General features: G+C 38.5%; 1 protein-coding gene across 1 annotated transcript; it reads right to left on the reverse strand.

The window, feature by feature from the left end:
- Positions 1–10,900: 10,900 nt before the first annotated feature.
- LOC149285898 (solute carrier family 25 member 48-like) lies at positions 10,901–21,342 on the reverse strand. Its single transcript, XM_089494767.1, has 5 exons — positions 21,277–21,342; positions 20,059–20,311; positions 16,777–17,034; positions 13,492–13,625; positions 10,901–11,023 (listed from the first exon to the last, which is right to left on the reverse strand). The coding sequence occupies exons 2-5, from the start codon at positions 20,288–20,290 to the stop codon at positions 10,901–10,903; spliced, it is 747 nt and encodes a 248-aa protein (XP_089350893.1). The 5' UTR covers positions 20,291–20,311; positions 21,277–21,342.
- Between the last annotated feature and the right edge of the window lie 561 nt (positions 21,343–21,903).

The following is a 21,903-nucleotide window of genomic DNA, read 5'->3' on the forward strand; positions in this document are numbered from 1 at the left end:
AAGGGGAGAGATAGAAGCAGGAATTAATCGAAAGAACAGGAGAGATAATAAGAAACTATAAAGTGATAAAGAGAAATGAAAGAAGAGAGATAAAGAAAAAGGGGAGAAATGGGAGTGATAGAAAGCAAAGGTAGAGCTGAGATAAAGAGAAATGAAAAGGCTAATGAGAAAGGGGAGGCTCAAATAGAAAGGGTGAGATAAATAGAAAGAGGAGAAACAAAGGGTTAGCGAGAAAGGGGGAGAGAGGAGAGATCATGAGAAAGGGGAGAAATTATGAGAAAGGGGAGAGAAAAAGTACGTTTCGAAGATCTTCGTATGGTAGAGTAAGCAAGTGTGTGCATGCAAGGGCAAGTTTAAGACAGGATGTTTATGTGTAGGGGTGAGTATGAATGTGTGTGTGTATGTATATGTATATGGGCAGGCATTTGTGGGTGTAGAGTTTATGTGTGTATCCATTACTGTTTTGGGCCAAAGTGTATGGAATAAACAAAGGGTGCACCTGAGCCAGTGAGGAGACCTGAGACTCTGAGAGAAGACCACTGTGAGTGCAATCTGGGTGCAGGCTAAATCCTGTGAATGTAAACGGGGCAAATCCTTTGGGTGTCATCTGGGTGCTAGGGCTAGTCCTTATGTACATATGTACAAATATATCAGATGGGATGTCTAAAGCAGATTTACTAGGTTGTATATTTCACATAGGTTGCTGGGAATATAGAAATCTAAATTTTTTTAATCAGTTAATTAGTACCAGGAAGAGGGATGTTGTTATTAGACTTGGGCACCAGGGGGCTCTTCGTGTTCGTCTTCGTGCTCGTCTTCGGCAAAAAAAAACAACTTCGTATTCCGCGAATATTCGCCTGGTCCTGTCTTCTCTTCGGGCGAATATTCGCGGACATTCTTCGTGCTCGGGTTTTCTTCGTTTTCCCCGGTTAAGGGGTTAAAACGGGGTTAAAGCCGCTCTGGCGCCAGGAGTTTAAATGTCCGTATGAGCAACTCTATTGGTCGTCAGCAGGGGGCTCGTCTGCCATTGGTTGATGGCAGACGAGCCCCCTGCTGGCGACCAATAGGGTCGCTCGTACAGACTGTTATACTCCTGGTGCCGTAATTGTCCGGCAGATCCCGCTGGTCTCCCTGTTCTATAATTTATTAACTGATAGAACAGGGAGACCAGTGGGATCTGCCGGGTAAGTTACAGCATTGGGGTTTTAAAAGTCTGCACGAGCGACTCTGTTGGTCGCTCGTGCAGACTTTTAAAACCCCAATGCTACAACTTACCCGGCACATCCCACTGGTCTCCCTCCCTGTTCAATTAATTAAATGTCCGTACGAGCGAACAATAAAGTCGCTCGTACGGACATTTAACTCTGTACAGGGAGGGAGACCAGTGGCATCGGCAGGGTAAGTTGCAGCATTGGGGTTTTAAAACCCCAATGCTGCAACTTGCCCTGCCGATGCCACTGGTCTTTAACTAATTGAACAGGGAGGGAGACCGATGCCACTGGTCTCCCTCCCTGTTCAATTAGTTAGTCCGTGCCGGGACTAAAGTCGCTCGTACGGACATTTAACTCTGTACAGGGAGGGAGACCAGTGGCATCGGCAGGGTAAGTTGCAGCATTGGGGTTTTAAAACCCCAATGCTGCAACTTGCCCTGCCGATGCCACTGGTCTTTAACTAATTGAACAGGGAGGGAGACCGATGCCACTGGTCTCCCTCCCTGTTCAATTAGTTAGTCCGTGCCGGGTTAAATGTCCGTACGAGCGACCAATAAAGTCGCTCGTACGGACATTTAACTCTGTACAGGGAGGGAGACCAGTGGCATCGGCAGGGTAAGTTGCAGCATTGGGGTTTTAAAACCCCAATGCTGCAACTTGCCCTGCCGATGCCACTGGTCTTTAACTAATTGAACAGGGAGGGAGACCGATGCCACTGGTCTCCCTCCCTGTTCAATTAGTTAGGGGTTAACTTTTTTTTAAAGGGTTAAGGGGCCGTGCAAGTGAGCCTATTGGTCGCTTGCACGGCCCTTTAACCTATGGATTTCTGCTCCCGTTAACCCCTTCGATGCTGTGTTAACGCAGCATCGAAGGGGTTAACGGGAGCGGAAATCCATAGGTTCGCTGTCAGGGGCTACAAAGACCGTGCGAGTGAGCCTATTGGTCACCTGCAGGGTCTTTCTCTGGCATCAACCAATTGGTTGATGCCAGAGGAGGTCCCTGTAGGCGACCAATAGGCTCATTCGCACTGCCCTGTAACCCGTGACGGCGAACCTGCGGATTTCCACTTCCGGGAACTGCCGCGATGCCGCGAAGCCGCGAAGACAAGACAAGGTAAGATGAAGGGGGGGAATGGTAGACGAAGACGAAGACAATCACGAAGATCTTCGTGGTGTGTGTCTTCGTCTTCGCCTACGTTTTACCGCCGCCGTCTTCTCTTCGGCGTGTCTTCGGAACGAACACGAAAACGCACTCTTCGTGTTCGTTTCCATGTTCGCCCGAAGACGAATGCACAAGTCTAGTTGTTATGCTACTTTACAAATCTCGGGTCAGACCTCACCTAGAGTATTGTGTACAGTTCTGGAGACCCAGTGTCCAGAATAATATTACAATTTTGGAGAGTTCACAGGAGGGCTACTAAATGGGAGGATACAAATTATCAAGAAAAACTAAAGGAGGAAGAAAGAGTGAGAGGAGATGTGATAAAAAACCCAAAACATATAAATACACAAAGTGATTAAACACAGTACATGCGGTATGATTATTTCAAAGGAGGAGAGGCCTTAATCTAAACTAAACAGTGAGGGAATTTAAACAACCACAGGATTATAAAGTTATCCTGAATCTAAAACAAGATTGAGGACTGGTTACGGTCTTGACATCAGGAAGAATTAGATTATATGGACACAATGGTTCTTACCTGCCTTCAAATTCTATGTTTCTAAGATGGTTTATAAAAAGTAGGTATATGGGCAATGTATATAAAAATCACCAAAAAACTGACAGAAACCCGGCTGCGGGTAGCTGTGCTTGTACAAGAAATGTGGTGACTAGAATTAACACTTGATGTACCTGCTTACTTTTTGGTCTTATAAAAACATTCAAATCAAAAGCACGGCTAATGCATTATTTCAGGGAAAAGGTTTGTGTGGTTACTGTTCAAGGCTGTCAAACGCCTAAAATATATATATATTGGCAGGTAGGAAGGAACAGTCATGCTAACAGCAATTTGCAGGGCAAGGATCTTCCCTCTTTGGATTTTGCCTATGGAAAGATAGGTAGACAAATTGATAGGTGTACCAAAATCATTTAAGTCTATATCTACTTTGGTAAAGTTTATACATATCCATGTATATGAAAATAAACATACATAAAAACCAACGTGTTGTAAATTCATGAATGTAGTCCTTTATTTTTTTTCCTATTTTTAATCCTATAACACTTAGACAACAACATAAAAAACACCCTCCATTGATAGATATGTACATTAGTAATATTTCCTGTACTTTTATTACTAACTACTTTGGTTTCCATACTTCTATACTTCTTGGTATATTCCTGTGGACAAATGCTATATTACCTATGTGGATGACTAACAATTCCAATTAATGATGCATAATAAGTGGGCAAAACATTTTTTTAGTAATTTAGTTTTCCCCTTTTTAGTGGAAATTTTGGCATGCACTGTTTTAAGGGGGTTACAGAATGCTTGAAGGACAAACAGTCAAACCAGAGTTTAAAGCAAGGATGCAATCATATTCTTTACTGTGCCATGTCATCTTTTTTACCCTTTTGATGATAGGTAATGTTGAGCTTAAACGCAAATGCTTTTTAGATGAATTAATCAAAAAAATAAAAGCAATAATGGAGAGTCAGATCAAGGTACGGTATACAAACTTTTAATCACTAAATCTTTTTTAAGATTAATGCTTGGTAATTCTTTTTAACATGATTATGAAGTGTTTCAAATTGATATATTCATTCTTTCAGACTCCATCAAACTGCTCATGTGAAGAAGCATCTATTAATTCTACTACTGTAAATTCTACTACTGTAAGTCTTTTCTTCTTGCAGTGTTTTCAGTTTGTTTTGGCTTTGCGGTTGTTTTTAAGGTCAGATAGTAAAGACACTTTGAAATACTGGGTGATATCCTGCTTATATATACCTTTGTTATGCCGCATATTTGGTGAAAAAAATAATTTGTGGAAAAATTACCTCTTATCTGCTAAATGATGAACAGTTCAAAATATTCATTATGACTATGTATTCCATGTAAAATGAAGCAGTTCTTAAACTAAATAGTAAATGTTACATGCTAATGTCACAATTTAATGTGCTTTATATGAGTAGAAAAGGTGAATAACGTATTACCATTTCATAGTCATAGCTGATCAGGCTGCCCTCTTGTGGACATCAGTGTTTGCATTTTCATTTAGAAATACATGGGATGGAACTATTAGATGTCTAATGCAACAGAACTTGTCTTTTACTTTAGTATCATTTTAGTCTGTTTACTCAAGCACATCAGTACAGGCATACCCGACATTAATTTACGCAATGAGGTCAAAAGTATGTATGTAAAACAAAAATGTACTTAAGTGAAGCGCTAGCAATTGTCAAGCCATTTCCACCAGAATACGCAAAAGACTCAAAAGACGCAGAGAAATGTGCAGACGCTCTGGTGTCATGCTGTTATGTGTCAGTTCTCGCAAGGCGAGCGTGCGTAAACAGAGGAATATTTGTGCTTTAACTACTTCCTTACTCGCGATGACTTCAAGTTAATGTCCTTAAAGCGTGGGATGCCTGGACATTAGTTAAGTGCTGTAACAGTACTGTAACTCTAATGTATCAATTCGTAATAGCATACTTTAAAATTTTCCAGACATCTTTTTTTATGTGTCAACTATCTATACATATTTATGTCCATGTATATGAAATATAAAAACCAATGTGTTGTTATAAATTCATGAATGTAGCCCTACAGTTTTAGCCTATTATTAACTCCTGTTGACAACATCAATATGTGCTATTTCTTTTAGCAATACAAGGAGAAGAATATGTGCAAATGTATTGATGTTCCTTCTAAGGTAAGAAATTATATCAAAACACCAAGTTAAGTAATCAGACAAATAAGAGATTTTGCCTTGACACATTAACACATATTTAGATGTGCTTTGCAATAAATACATACATAAATGATATTTTCAAAAGATTGCAAAGCTTTTTTACCAATACAATGTACACTTGCTATAACAAGTTCATTACTGGTCCATCAGTGCATAAAGTTGGTGCATGTTCCATGGTGCATGTTGGTGCATTACTGGCAAATCCAGTGTGCCTTTAGGCTGCTCCAAACACAAACCAATGGAGTTTGACGAAGGTCACGGTAATCTTGGACCTACTTTGCAAACATATTTCATTATTTTATAACAAAAATATATTATTTATCCATACATGCTGTCCTTTGCCTGCGTTACATAACTGCATTTGTACGTAACTTCAATGTTTGTATCCTTGCCTTTATAAAATCTAATAGGACGAATTTTATGATACAAATAATGCACCTTTGGGATAAACGAATTATATGTGTAATGCAATAAAACGTTTTTTTTACTATTGTATAATTTTAGTCTGTTTACGCAAGCACATCAATACATTAGTTAACTCCCCCAAAATAAAATATTATTTGTAATCCAGGACTGTATACACAACTCTAATGTACCAATTCATAATAGCATACTATAGAATTTTCTAGCTGTTCTTTTTTCATGTATCCACTAGGTATACATTTTTAGCACTCTTAAGTATGTTTCGAAATAAAGCTGTTGTTAATCTTACATTACTGAAATTTTGTTAAATGTTGCGAAATTTATATAATTTTTGAAACTTTTATTTTTTTTTAGGAAACAAATAATATATCCTGCTTTATACCTGGCATAACAGCACTCTTCACAGAAAATAATTCAATATCAAAGGACTTAAAACTATTCAACCGGAAATGTCAGGCAAGTTATTCTTTATTATTGTATTAATGTATATTATAAATAACAGAAAAAAAATAAAAAACACATTTAAAATATTTAGGAATAATGCCATATACATAGACAGGTTTCCTTTTATATTTTACTAATCGTAAGAAGGCAACATTTATCTTTTTTTTTTTTTTTTACAGAAAGAAATAAAACCTAGGAGCCCTTGTAATCAATACAAGAAAGTCACCATTACAATGTTTCTGCAGAATTTCCATAGCACCCTTCAACGAATTAATCCGAGATGACTGAACAAGAAACAAAATAATATACATATCTTTACCTATTTATCATAAATTTTTCATAAAATGTATTAGCTTTCAATACTAAACGGTTAATAATATGTTCAACAAAAACAGAATGGGAACCACTTCTTAAAATCGTATAAATTCAAGTTTTAGTGTGCTGCTAACATTACCTATATGTACATACATCAAAACATGTAGCTTGGCTGTAGATAAATAATAATGTTGTTTCAATTAATCTGAATAAATATTTGTTTTATCCAATTGTTTTTGAAAATTCCCCACTTACTCAGAAATAGAATTTGATGGTGGATAAGAACCACTTGGTCTAACTATTCTGTCTGGTTTTCCTACTGTAAATGTGTTTTTCTTGGTATAAATATTTCCTGTGATGAAGGAAAAGACTGAATCTCATTTACACTTGAGTATTAAGCTGATCAAAGACACAAAAATACAGAAATTTCTATTTACTCTAGCTAGAAACAGACTTATTTAACATATGTAGGCTGGATCTCGGATCTCCCCAACTGACTAGTAGAGCAGCAACCCATCAGCAAGCAGGGATGAGCAGTGACTGCCCCCAGGCTAGCCTTCTAAGGTGACACAACTACCACCAAACTACTTGCGGCAGGATAAACAATTGGGAACAAAATCCCCAAAACAAAGATTAACAATCACAAAGAAGGCATAACTAAAATCATAAGATCATAAAGCTGCCCTGCTATAGAGTATTCTATTTTAGGACAACAATCACTATACTTTTTGGTTTAGCATTCAGTGTTGGTTGATATTAGATATGCAGGTTAGAATCCACATAGGAATACAGTATTAGTGTAGTGTTGCATTACTTTTACACTAGGATTCTACACCTTTGGGATATTTTTTAACTGAAAATATAATAAAATGTATGATTTTTGTTATGCCTTCAATAGGTGTCATATCTGTTGTAGCCTCTAGAGGCCACCTGTCAGACCACAGTATTTGCTAACGACCTGACCAGCTGCATCTGCTCACCTGGGTGCAACCCTCCCCCTTAAATACCCTCTTACTCCTCCATTCAGGGCCTTTGGATTGTGGTTTATTTGGGCCTGTTTTCCTGCTAGCAGTATTCTAAATTTGAATTAACCCGTTGTGACCTGGCTTGCTTCTGACTTGGTTCGTGATTTGGCTCTTCCACTGCTGTTGACCTGGCTTGTTCTGACTCTTCTCTTGAATCCTGATTTTTGCTTTGATATCGTACTTCTGGTTCTGACCCGGCCTGCCTGATGTGTGCCCTGCCTGAGGGCTCCCTGCCATGTGCTCTGTCTGAGGGCTTCCAGCCATGTGTCCTGTCTGAGGGCTTCTAGCTAGAGCCCTGCGCGGGACTGCTTTTTGAATCCCGCTCCTGCCCGCTCCCGCTGTTTTGAATCTCGCTCCCGGCCGCTCCCGCAATGTGGGTGTTCCGCTCCCGCCACATTTGTGGCCAATCCTGCCCGCTCCCGCCACATTTGTGGACAATCACGCCCGCCTCCTTACCTGATTTCCCGCGCAGTCCCGCAAGGCTGCCCTCGAATTGTTCCCTCACGGCGCCTCTTCTCTTGCTCAGCCCAGGAACAAGGCGGAGTCACAGGAAGTGACGTCACATCACGTGACTCCGCCTTGTTCATGGGCGGAGCAAGATACGAGACACTGAAATGGAGCAGCGAGAAGGCATCCTTGCGGGACTGCGCGGGATTACCAAGACCCGCAGGTACAGTGCCTGACCGCCCGCTCCCGCCCGCAGCCCCAGAAAGACCACCCGTGCCCCAATGCAGTCCTCTGCTTCCAGCCATGTGTCCTGTCTGAGGGCTTCTAGCCATGTGCCCTGTCTGAGGGCTTCCAACCGCGTGCCCTGTCTGAGGGCTTCCAGCCGTGTGCCCTGTTTGTGGACTTTCAGCTGTGTTCCAGAGAGCGGGCCCCACCAATCCAGCTACAGCATCCTAGTACTATCTCCTGTACATCTGCCTTTGTGTCTGTGCTCTGGTCGTGTCTACAGCCTGTGCTTGCCAGGTCCTTTAATACAGACCATCTCATATTAAGGTTCAGCCTGCTGTGTTTCATTTTGCCTGTCTGTACCTTTGTTCTATTAATGATGCATTGTGGGGTACAAACTGAGCCTCTGGTATCCCCTGCAACTGGGCTCCTACCTGACCTGCTTACCCGAGCCCTGACAATAAGGTACAGTCAGTCCATAACTATTTGGACAGTGATACAATTTTGACTCTGTATAACACCGCAAGATGAAATAAAGCCATCAAGATGTGATTGAAGTGCAGACTTTAAGCTTTAATTCATGGGGTTTAACAAAAATATAGTTATTGAACCATTAAGAATAACAGTAATTTTCTTACATACTCCTGCATTTTCAGGGGCTCAAAAGTTATTGGACAAAGTAACATTAAAAAAATGTTCTTAATATTTGTTGAAAATCCTTTTGCAGTGATTCACTGCCTGAAGCCTGGAACCCTTAGACATCTGTTTCCGTCCTAGTGATGCTTTTAATGCAGTTGTCTTAACTTGCTGTTTGTTTGTGGGTCCTTCTGCTTTCGGTTTTGTCTTCAGTAAGTTTAGTTGAAGCAATTGAAGAATATTCAACTTTTTTCACTTCAAAAGTTCTTTGGTTGCTTTCACGGTATGTTTTGGGTCACTGTCCGTCTGTACTAGTTTTAAATCATTTGGCTGAATCTGAGGTTATAGTATAGCCCTATATACTTCAGAAGTCAACTGCTGCTTTTGTCAGGTCTCATATTATCAATAAACACTAATGACCCAGTTCCTTTGGTAGCCATACATGCCCTTGCCATAACACTGCCCCAACATGTTTTATAGGTATGCTTTGAATCATGAGCCGTTCTTTACTTCTCCATAAGTTTCTTCCCCCATTGTTTTGGTTGACCCTAGGTTGACCCAAATTTCATCTGTGTAATATTGTTTCAGAACTGGGCAGACAATTTAATGTTTTCTGGCAAAGTCTAACCTGACCTACCTTTTCTTAAGGCTTACCACTGGTTTGCACCTTCTGGTAAGCCCTCTGTATTTACTTTCATGATGTCTTCTCTATATTGTAAACTTTGACAATGGCTACATTTTGTGAAGTGGTTTTTCTTCACGAAAAATTAAGTATGCAATCATCTACTACAACTGTCTTCTGTGGTTGTCCCCGCTTTTTGGTGTGGATGGGCTTTCAAGTGCATTCCATCTTTTTCAGAACGTACTAAATTGTTAATTTAGTACGCTTTACTTCCATTGACAGATGTTTGGACCTCATATTGAGAGATCATGGCAACAACTTCCAAATGAAAATTCCCCATTTGGAATAAACTCCAGACCTTTTAACTGCTTAATTCGTAATGTAATGATGAGGAAACAACCCACAACTGACCATGAAACAGCTTCTCAAACATATGGCCAAATTTTATCTATTTTAGATATTTTGACACGCTGCGGATCTCATTGAATCACTGTTGAATTGCTGCGAGGCCAATCAAGGTTTAGCTAAGTCATTAAATTGAGCCCATTATATCAACTGAGCCAAGGATGTTGCATGTATTTAAGTAGGTAATGTCACACTGTATTCAACTGTTACTTTTAAAAAATATATCCTTGATGCTGCTTCTTAAATTGCAAATACAACCAAATGGCTTCCACATTTTGGTTTCAAGAATTTGATGCATTTGTCTTGTGGTTTATCTTAAAAATTGGGTAATTTTATTGTTTGGTGTTTTTTTTACATTTTATACATCTATATTTTTTTGATTATATGGGTAAATACTTTGCTTTCTTAAACAGAAATTATATTTATTATTCATGACTGAGTTTAGCTATGTATATTACTAATTAATAATTCATATATCTGTTCTGCATTGGCTATATGGAAATACTTTACATGTAGTGTGTTGTGCTGTTTTGTCAATTTGTTGATTTTGTATTTTAGTATTCTCATTTCCCAGTATGCTAGCTCTTCACCCCTTATTTTACTAAAATTCCTTTAGCATTGCAACAACTTTATTGCAAACTGAGTATTTATATATCATATTGTATTATGTTATATTGTTCTATTATGATATGATGTATTAATAGGCATAGGTAGCTTGATTGAAATTCAGTAGTTCAAGACTGTCCTATAGAAACGCTGGTGGTTTTCTTTAAAGAATAACATTTGCAAATATTGGAACAATGTTCCAAATTTCAGTGTTTATGAAATAGCTGACTACCTCTGCTAATGTAAAGTAATAATTATAGTTAAACATGTTTCATTTTTTTTCTAGTTATTCACGGGGTTTTTTGAGCTATGACTTCCAGCAATTTAAGTAGCTTACATGGAAACAGGTAAAGTACATTCATCTCACATCTGATGGTAATCATTCAAACATAATTATTTTGACGTCATCAGAGTTTTGAGGGGTTTTTTTTATTGACGGATGTTTGAGGTTTGTGGTAGGAAAAGTACAGGGCAACTTATACTGTACTGACTACTTACACTAATTCTTCATTATCTGATATTGTAATAATCCATTATAACAACACGTTTCATTTAATTGTGGTAATTTCATTGCTGTAGAAATGTTACCAGGAAGAGCAAAGTCAGATCACAATATTTTTCATCTTCACCTGCAAATCAAGGGTCTGTTTCCACTTTAGTCTTCTTTATAGCTTTCAGCGAGAGTTCATAAGTCAGAAACAAAGCTGCAGTCATGGGAAATCCTCTGATTGTATTTACAGTGATGCCCCTAAAAAATACCTAAACAATACATTAATTTAAAAACATTTTATGCAACTACTGTTAAGAAAAAGACAGCAACTTTCCCTTTCAGGGAAACATAGATATAAAGCTATGCCGCGTATATTTTCCATAAGCACCCTTGGTGAAATCTGGTCAAAGCCGTTTAATACTACGTTCTTATATCAGTTAATTTGCTTGATGGATATCTGGCATTGATCAACCTGTGCCCTCACTAAAGCCACTGCTCCTGGAATCATCAACCAGACCTGGCAGGATGTTTTGGGATTTTTCAGGTTCAAATGTGTAGTAAACGAAACATTTCAGCTGAACTGGAAAGGAATTTGTCACTGTCTAGTTTGCTGCAAGATTTTGAAAGATAACTCCAGGAACAGTTTGCATGTAACTATGTGTCACATCACATGTTCTAATATTAGATTTAATGTGATTTTTTTACCCAAATTTCATAACTGAACTATGCATTTTACAGCATCAAAGAAACATTATTTAAATAAAATTAAATAAATTGCTGAATATTTTATTATAGCATTTATATATAATATTATTATAATGAAGCTGACTACAGTAGATATATTATTTGGCATTTAAATCAAAGGACCAGCTCATTTATACATCATAATTTAAACTTAGGCTTCATAGGGTTTCAAGAGCAATTTCTAAGGACAAAGGATAAATTGGACCCAGAAGCCTTGGTCCGACGACTGCCACTTGAAAAGTATATAGCACTTCTCATTGCAACTATACTGTATTTACATCAAATCGGAATAACACATAGCAAATAAATCAATGTTGACTTTCCATAGATAAACTTTACCTTCAAAATGTATACTCATATTACACATACAGAACTCCCTCTTTACACACAAATTATTATTTTATTTTTTTTATTTCCTTTGGTCTTCAAACTCTACATAGATGTGGTTAACTTTCAAGTCTCTGACTTCGGAGAGGGCTGAAGGGGGAGAAAGGAGAACCAGGGTAATGAGAAAACACAGGGATACAAAAGATGGACTAGAGGTGCACAGGAAAAATGCTGAAGGAAACTTGCAAAAACTGCAGGGTAAATAAAAACTAGAGGGGATGCAAAAATAGAGAAAAGTCTGGGTGAAGAGTTGAGATGATAGCTAATAGTAGTGACAGGAATATGTTATGGTGGATGAAAAAACCAAATGGCCATACCTATGATCTGACTCTGAGACTCTTAAAATATTAATTCTTTAACAGTCAATGGTGAAGACTCTATATAGGTACAGATGTGTTAGTCAAATGGTTCTGATACTGGCCCCCATGGAAAGCTTGACTTGCATTATCTAAAATACCCTTAATTGGGTCACCAGCAAAGATATTAGCTATAAAGTAGTGATAGCAAAATCATGAATTCAGAATCTTGTATATGATCACAGCAGTGTACAACAGGAAGGAGCCAATGTCTGTGTGACCCTGAGAGTTCCTAGGTTTGGGAATAGCTGAGGAAAACGTTAAGATTTGATGGTGAAAAGAGGGAAAGGTAAAAGAACCTATGCCAGTCCTCAGCCTTCCTGTTCCATCACTGGAGAGGGTAACACAACAGAGTGTGAATTGTAATAACAAATAAAATGTATTTATTTAAAAGATAATAATAATACAGACCATTCTGACAGCAATGTCATGACCAAAGGGGTCCCCACTGTGGCACTCTAATGTCTATGCATTACACAGGGCTAACCAAGCCCTCGCAGCAATAGAATTTCACTTAAATGCTTATAATGCATATTTAAGTCATGGAGTTAAAACACAACTAACCGGCAAAACTCTCCTGCAAATTATCCCTTTAGTGAATAGTCTCCAAAACACAAGTGTTAATGTATGGTGTTATTTGCTTGAGCATTTGTGTACGGTGTTAGATTGTGTGTTTGTGAATGATGTTAGAATTGTGTTAGTCTATGGTCTTAGAATACATTTGTGTAATGGGGCAGGGGCCCATTGGAAGGGAGGGCACCAAGGGAATCCTGCACCCATGTGCCAGTAACACTAGGCTTGCCAAATTGCAATTGAAATAAAAGTGTAAAAATGACCCATATTACAAGAAATTTTAAATAAATCTCTGCTACCAACCTAAGAGAATTAGAAAAAGTGTGTAATATGTAATATAGTGATTTGGGCCTCCAAAACCTAAAAAAACTCTGTATGTTGGGTATCACTATACTTGTTTGTTGCTGAACATAAATATTTTTTTTCAGCGGGGGCACATTTCCTGTAGTAAAAATCCCATGCAAAATTGGAACTGAATTTTTATATTTCAGTACTAATAAAAAATGCATTATGTACACATAATTTTGCATCATAACAATATAATTTGTTTGGGTACACTAGACAAGAAAAAGTGAAACCATGGTTAAACTCTTAACACTTTCCACTCTACCAATCTACAGTACTCATCGTAGTTAATATTTTAAATGAAATAGAAATGTAATTATTCAGTTACCTACTTTAAAACCTTCATTATGGTAACTTTGTAAAATACAGTCTGTCACTCCTTTATATTTATTACAATGTACACCATCAGCTTGAAGGCGACTTTTAACGACATCCATGGGTGTAGCAGTGCCCCAGGAAATCGCTCCTACAAATAAACACAAGCAAAATAAAAACTATAAACTGTTACTGTATGTGTATATATTTTGCCATTATATTATTAAATGTTGTGCAGTGCATTGTTAATAAAATAGCAATCTTAACTCCTCATCTTCCATCCCTCCAATGCCAAGATTCCCTCATCAGTTTCCCTTAATGGTAATGGTGCAATCATCTCCTGGTCCCCTCATGCTCATTGCCTTGGTGCCACCCTTAACGCCGGCCTTTCGTTCACCCCCCACATTCAATCTGTCTAAAAAAAAAAAAAATGCCATCTCCATCCAAAAAACACTGTCCGCATTCGCCCCTTCCTCACACAAAATCCCATCAAGGCTCTTGTCCATGTCCACTTTTCCTCCTGCCTTGACTATTGTAACCCTATCGTAGCTGGTCTCCCTCTTACCTGTCTCACCTTCCCTAGCCTATATGTCTTTTCCCCTGCCTTTGGTCCTTCAAAAAATTCCTTACATGTTAATGCCCTTCTTCCTATATTCCTTAGCTCACCTTTCCTACTCCCTTTCCTGCAATACTTATACTAGTGTGTGTGGCTGGTCCACCCCTAACAGTGGCACTTTTACCTCTTATGTAATACAACCTACAGTGGGGCAAAAAATTATTTAGTCAGCCACCAATTGTGCAAGTTCTCCCACTTAAAAAGATGAGAGAGGCCTGTAATTTTCACCATAGGTACACTTTAACTATGAGAGACAGAATGAGACAACAAAGTCCATAAATCACATTGTCTGATTTTTAAAGAATTTATTTGCAAATTATGGTGGAAAATAAGTATTTGGTCAATAACAAAAGTTCATATCAATACTTTGTTATATACCCTTTGTTGGCAATGACAGAGGTCAAATGTTTTCTGTAAGTCATCACAAGGTTTTCACACTCTGTTGCTGGTATTTTGGACCATTCCTCCATGCAGATCTCCTCTAGAGCAGTGATGTTTTGGGGCTGTCGCTGGGCAACACGGACTTTCAACTCCCTCCAAAGGTTTTCTATGGGGTTGAGATCTGGAGACTGGCTAGGCCACTCCAGGACCTTGAAATGCTTCTTACGAAGCCACTCCTTCGTTGCCCGGGCGGTATGTTTGGGATCATTGTCATGCTAAAAGACCCAGCCACGTTTCATCTTCAATGCCCTTGCTGATGGAAGGAGGTTTTCACTCAAAATCTCACGATACATGGCCCCATTCATTCTTTCCTTTGCACGGATCAGTCGTCCCTTTGCAGAAAAACAGCCCCAAAGCATGATGTTTCCACCCCATGCTTCCCCGTAGGTATGGTGTTCTTTGGATGCAACTCAGCATTCTTTCTCCTCCAAACACGACGAGTTGAGTTTCTACCATAAAGTTCTACCTTGGTTTCATCTGACCATATGACATTCACAATCCTCTTCTGGATCATCCAAATGCTCTCTAGCAAACTTCAGACGGGCCCGCACACGTACTGGCTTAAGCAGGGGAACACGTCTGGCACTGCATGATTTGAGTCCCTGACGGCATAGTGTGTTACTGATGGTAGCCTTTTTTACTTTGGTCCCAGCTCTCTGCAGGTCATTCACTAGGTCCCCCCGTGTGGTTCTGGGATTTTTGCTTACCGTTCTTATGATCATTTTGACACCACGGGGTGAGATCTTGCGTGGAGCCCCAGATCGAGGGAGATTATCAGTGGTCCTGTATGTCTTCCATTTTCGAATAATTTCTCCCACAGTTGATTTCTTCACACTAAGCTGCTTGCAGATTCAGTCTTCCCAGCCTGGTGCAGGTCTACAATTTTGTTTCTGGTGTCCTTTGACAGTTCTTTGGTCTTGGCCATAGTGGGGTTTGGAGTGTGACCGTTTGAGGTTGTGGACAGGTGTCTTTTATACTGATAACAAGTTCAAACAGGTGTCATTAATACAGGTAACGAGTGGAGGACAGAGGAGACTCTTAAAGAAGATGTTACAGGTCTGTGAGAGCCAGAAATCTTGCCTGTTTGTAGGTGACCAAATACTTATTTTACCGAGGAATTTACCAACGAATTCATTAGAAATCCTACAATGTGATTTCCTGTATTCTTTCCCCCCATTCTGTCTCTCATAGTTGAAGTGTACCTATGGTGAAAATTACAGGCCTCTCTCATCTTTTTAAGTGGGAGAACTTGCACAAACCACTGTAATTCCCTCTAGATCGTAAGCTCATTTGGGCAGGACTATCCTCACCTGTTGTTTCTGTAAGTCAAATTGTTATGTTATGTTACATACTATTTACTATGTCCTGTCTATCCATTGTACATCGCTATCAAATATGATGGCGCTATATAAAACAATTAATAATAATAGTTAATAATAAATGCTACCTAGATAGATATTTTATGGTTTGTAGATTTTTATATAAGTTACATGAAATGGCATGTAACACTTTGGGTTTTTGGGTTTGGGTTTTTCCATTGCTGCAGAGGTTGAAGGGGTGGGGGGTTAAGCCTGTCAATGCTCAGTCCATACGCCGCACACTGCATCAAATTGGTCTGCATGGCTGTCGTCCCAGAAGGAAGCCTCTTCTAAAGATGATGCACAAGAAAGCCGGCAAAGAGTTTGCTGAAGGACATGAATTACTGGAACCATGTCCTGTGGTCCGATGAGATAAACGTATTTGGTTCAGATGGTGTCAAGCGTGTGTGGCGGAAACCAGGTGAGTATTACAAAGACAAGTGTGTCTTGCCTACAGTCAAGCATGGTGGTGGGAGTGTCATGGTCTGGGCCTGCATGAGTGCTGCCGGGACTGGGGAGCTACAGTTCATTGAGGGAACCATGAATGCCAACATATATCAGTTGATCAGAAGCTCCCTTATACACAGATATGGTAATTTCAATTGAGAGCTAAAGAGTGTCATCACATATTTAATACTTTCAGTGAATGGGTGTACATACCCACCAATATTTCAGGTGTCCAAATTGGGACACCTGTGTTGGGACCAGATGCCCATATCAATAGAAGAACCACCTAGTAGCGCTCAGCTGCAGACCTGCATTTGTTTTACAGCTCCCTGAGACGACCAGGTGGTCCGCTGCACGGGACGGTGCCGTGAAAAATGGGAACACTTGGGACATATTTGTTTATATAAAATTGCAGTTTTGTAGAATCTGTAATTTCCTACCTGAAATACCTCCTGCTATCCAGACACTAGATGCACTTGGTGCTGCATGATAGTCTTGAGTTAGCCATTCACATAGGTATGTGTAGGGAATGAAGTACAAACAATAGCCAGGAACATCTCTCAGAATCATAGCCCCAGCACCACGATACATTCCTGCAAATCCCTCTTGCCTTATAATTGAATTGAAGCAATGTATTGGACCTTTATAGGCAGCTTGGTGTTGAAACAATGGCGATTTATGGTTCGTAGGCATGTTTTCTGTAAATGTAAAGAAGAAATAGACACATAAAATAGATGGTAGATAGCAGTTCCATTTTCAATAATGTATTGTATAGCAATCATTGCTCACTACTAACATTAATCATTAATGTGAGCTAAAATTAATCAGAATAGGAAACATTTTTTTATGCATTGTCAATTGATTAACTTGAATGTCAACATGTTCGTAAAATACTTTCTTTTTTTGTTCCTAAGCTGAGTTTCACTTTCATGGTTCTCAGTCTAGAAATCAGGCTTCTACCCACATCTTTGCTATTAGTGGGCATATTTTGTTATTAAGTGTTTTATTTTATCACAAATTATCCCTTTGCTTAAAGGTAGGTTTGTGTGTACTTTTGCCATGGTTGAACTATAGCTTTGCTCACTGGCTTTGCAGCAGGAAAGTACCTCGCATAGGGCAAGAAGGGCAGCTGCCCAGGCTATGCAAAGTGAGTGGCACTCTTAAGCCACATGGCAGCAACCCTGCCAGGTACAGGATCCCTACTTCCATCTCCGCTTCCCAAGCATATGGAAAACATTCTTGCATCTGCTTAAAGCCTACTGCTTAAAAAATTCAAGTTGGCTTTACTGCTCATTATTTACTAAAATATGGTTGGACTGGTCCTGTGCCCCATTAATGTGAAGATCTACAGAGTGGAACACAGGTGGAAACCAATAGATTGTTCTATGAAATGTTATCAAGCAGATTGTCAGACAAATGTTTTTGCATGAAAACCTTAATTTGTAAAATGTTGTTATTCATTAAACCTTTATACTGCAGGTAAATTCAGGTGAGACGAAAGAAGCATAAACTGCATTCCTTTACTTAGTAGCAAGACGTGGCTGATAGCTTGGCCCAATCGCTCCCAGTCACATAAACACAATGTCTTAATCATTGTACTCCTGTGCCATGGAGTACTTTTGTTGCAAATTTTCATGTTACAAAATGGTCCACTTCAGTTGCTACTGATGTCCCTTGTTGATTTTACTTATTCCTACACTCCTGACGAGGTGATCAATTGTTTTAGGAATTGTTATAGTATTATAGAAATCCAACTTCCTTATACCAACCAGTATTCCAGTGTACTCATTCATTGGAGGTGAGGCAATGATATTCCCATACTCTCTAGTTTTTTATTCAAAGGTACTGTACTTTTTAGCGTGACATATGTTGAGGAATTCTGGATATTTGCTTTTTCCATTTCTAAACAACGGTTTTTTATGTGTTATATTCATCCCAAACCTTTCATTTTTTTCATTTTCTATAATTAATCGAGATTTATATTTGAGTTTGTAAATTTCCCTAATAATGCGTTTATAAAATGTTTCTCAAATGGAACATGGTAGCAATCATATTTTATATATTTGCAATTTAAAACTACTTGATTCAAGTGGACTAAGAATTGTTTATTAGATTCTTCTGAATTTTAATCTTAACAAATTTTGCCCAATTCTCCAAAACGAGGAGGGACACCTGACAAAACAAATTAAACTGAAACTTAAATATTTGCTTATTTTAACCACCTGGGGCTTGGAACTTCGGTAGTGTGGTATGCATGTGCACAAGGCAGGGTCTCTGTGTATTGTTTGTATGCTTTTATCTGGGGTTGTTGTTGTTTTTATGTGTATAGGGTAGTAAGCATATGTATTGGGTATTGGGTCACTTTGCATTGTGGAATGAGAGAGACTATATATATATATATGTGTGTGTATTACACTGAATTTTGTTCCCAAAAAAGAAACCCTCCAAATGCTGTCCGAACTAACAGGTCAGCAGATAAATTCCATTGTCCAAAAAGAATAAACAAAAAACAAAACAAAATATTTGTCCAAATCACTAACAAAAACAAAAGGTATGCTGTCATAAATGTAAGTAGTATAATAGGTTATAGGCATGCATTGAGGAATAAAGGAGTTGCTTTTTAATCTAGTTATTCCAATAAAATGGGGTATTCAGTAACAGTGCTAGTTAATGAGAGTGTGATTTTGATAGTGCTCAATTTTGAAGATCATCATTAAATGACTTTTATTTTAATAAGTTACTTAGGTTTTATTTTCTTGTCCTCCTCTGACAATAAGTAACGTGGTTCAATGAAAGTACAAACCATTCGGCACATAGGCATTATTATTATTTGCAAAAACCAAATTTTTAGTAAACCACTAAAATATATACAAATGTCATCACTATAAGAACTCTAAATGAATAAAAACATGAAACATCCCCAAATTAGCATATCATATGTTTAAATCACTTAAATCTTGTGAGATACAGTGGATATCAATACAAAATATTAATATACTATGTATATATATATATATACATAGTATATTATCTCCTTGGGAATTGTTGGTACACTGCATGGGGCTTAAAGAGTAAAGTTAAATTAGAGTGCAGGTGTGTGGTTTGATTGGACTTTACATTAAGCCCAGTACAGCTAGTGATCACCATGGGCTGTGTGTGTGTGGTGGGTTGGGATGGATGGAAGACTACCAATGTTAAGTGCAGCGGGGTAGGTTTGGAGGTTGAAAGTGTGTGCAATGGGGACAGGAAGCTGATAATGCTGTTTGCGATGGAGGGGTGAGTTGGGGAGGTGACTCTGAAAATGTTGTGTACAAGAGGGGCAAGTTGGGACTAGCAAATACTGGTGTGTGGGTGGTGGGTGGGGTCGGTTGGAGAGTTAGAAAAAGTGAGTGGGGACATACACAATATTAGGCAGGTGGTCATAATGTTATGGCTGATTGGTGTATACAAATATAACACAGTTGCTTCAAGATAACAAAAAGTAAATGCAACATTTTATAATTTTTGACAAAACATAAGCATACCACATTTTACTCCAATGCAAAACTGCACTACTGTACATCCCATGTTGGGTCATTTACACCCTGTACACCTGACAGATATTTGGACATCACCATCAATATATTAAAATGTATTGAGAGCGATTCCTTATTGTAAAATATGCAGCTAAATAAAGCTAAACTTCAAATAATACATTGAAAATGTGTAATTACCCTTCCTACCTGGGATGAAAGATTGTGTTTGCATTTGAAGTCTTATCTTTACCAGGTCAACAGGGCTACCAATTCCTACAGAGATAAATCCTGTCACCATGCTTGCAACAGTCACATCTAAAATGTCAGGAGCACGGCAAGGGCTTCTATTTCGACATTCACTAATAAATCTTTGGGTATTTCTGAAGACACCGAAAACCACAGAGTTGTAGACTGCACTGCTGGCCAATGGAAAAGACATTCCTTTATAGAATCCGGCAACCTGACAGTGAAATAAAGGATGTGTTTATTTACTTCAACTGCTTTGAACCTATATTAACCAAAATAAACTATGGAATACATAATGATGATGTGCAGGAACATCAAATAAATGACTATTTTACATAGGATATTTAAATAACAATGAGGGATATATTAACTGATATTCCTCAGTTAAACTAACAGTGTGTTATAGTTAATCTCTTTCTTGCAAATGCATGGAGAGATTCTGCAAATGTCCCTTAAATATTTCCCTCTTTCTTGCCTTCCAGCTCTTAAGCTTGCAGGAAATGTTAACACATCCTGAACACATATTCTATGCTAACATTGAAACCTGTAAATTATATATTGAAGTCTCTTGATTTTCTTTAACATGAGTATAAATAAATATTAGAGACACTGGAGCCATCATATTCTCTTTACTCCCATCTTTCCACATGCATGATTTTTAGAAAATAAAAGTGTGGCCTATGTGGTTGCAGTTTATAAATCATTTTGCCAACCATTTGTATTTCCCATGTGTGACTCTCAAATGGATTACAAAGTATACCTAAATTTTAAGGGTGGGATCCTGTCAGGAACGATCAAAAAAAGTTTTTCTATGTGCAGTCAATTTTAACTCTCCCCGACACAGCACAACCTATTTCCACTTCTCATAAGGAGCAAATGAAGGAAAAATCCGGGAACATCTCTTTTACGTTCCCATGTATACAAGGGCGATTGTGGAAATACCAGTTTTCCTCTCCAATACTTTTAATAGCAGGAGACAATCGGACACCAGATTTGAGGATATTTTATGATATCAGATTGTTCATGCGAAGGGGAAAAGCAGAGTATAAACTACAATCTGTTATATGGTTTGTGAAAATGCAGTTTTGTACCAAATAATCCCATGCGAAAGGATCTATGAAAATGAAATAAAAAATACATGTGTTACCTTAGTTTACATTTAAATATAAAAATACTCACACTTTCATTCCGATAGATTGATATAATACAGTTGAATGTATTTCCATATCCATGACCGACCTGTAACCGAGCCTGTGAAAAGAATCAAAATAAAGTTGTATGCCCTTCTACGCTGAAATGTACAACCACTCGTATATTTACTAATATACAAGTTGTTTGTGAATACATTTGAGTCTATGCAACATTAAATTGCACAAATAACAGCACACATGTCCTGGCCCACAACTTGTTCGATTTGGTATTTACCTAGTGTGCTGTCCTAGGTGTGACCCTGGGGCACTAGCTGTTACCTAGTCTATGGAGGACACTGAGTGGGTTGGCTGGGAGGAACTGCTCTGGGTCAGGCCTATGGCAGCTTCCTAAGTGAATACACCACTGGTAACCCTCCCCAACATTAAGTAATTAAAATGTTAAAATAAAATGAAAAAAGGTGGACATATACATGCTGAGTGGGATTAGAGGATTAAAGTTTCTAATAATAGTTTATGAGAAACAATGGAGTTCATTGGGATTGGGGGTTAAACTAGCATTAGCGCTTTGGAGAGGCACTATCGGTGCCTTTCCTCCATCCATGGCCTGTGTAATGAACGTCATTACATTGTACCAAATAAAGTCAATAAGTTAAAA

The sequence above is a fragment of the Sceloporus occidentalis genome, unplaced genomic scaffold, assembly GCF_023333645.1.
Source record: "Sceloporus occidentalis isolate IW3139 unplaced genomic scaffold, rSceOcc1.0.p SCAF_75, whole genome shotgun sequence".
NCBI classification, from domain to species: Eukaryota; Metazoa; Chordata; class Lepidosauria; order Squamata; family Phrynosomatidae; genus Sceloporus; species Sceloporus occidentalis.

Excerpts from the sequence above, each read along its gene's own strand:
- LOC149285898 (XM_089494767.1), bottom strand. The coding sequence starts at position 20,290 with ATGTCTTTTCCATTGGCCAGCAGTGCAGTCTACAACTCTGTGGTTTTC. Across the intron at positions 13,626-16,776 it reads GATAGCAGGAGGTATTTCAG|GAGCGATTTCCTGGGGCACT; the intron begins GTAGGAAATTAC and ends GTTTATTTGTAG. Across the intron at positions 11,024-13,491 it reads ACCATAATGAAGGTTTTAAA|GTATTTTTTAGGGGCATCAC; the intron begins GTAGGTAACTGA and ends TGTATTGTTTAG.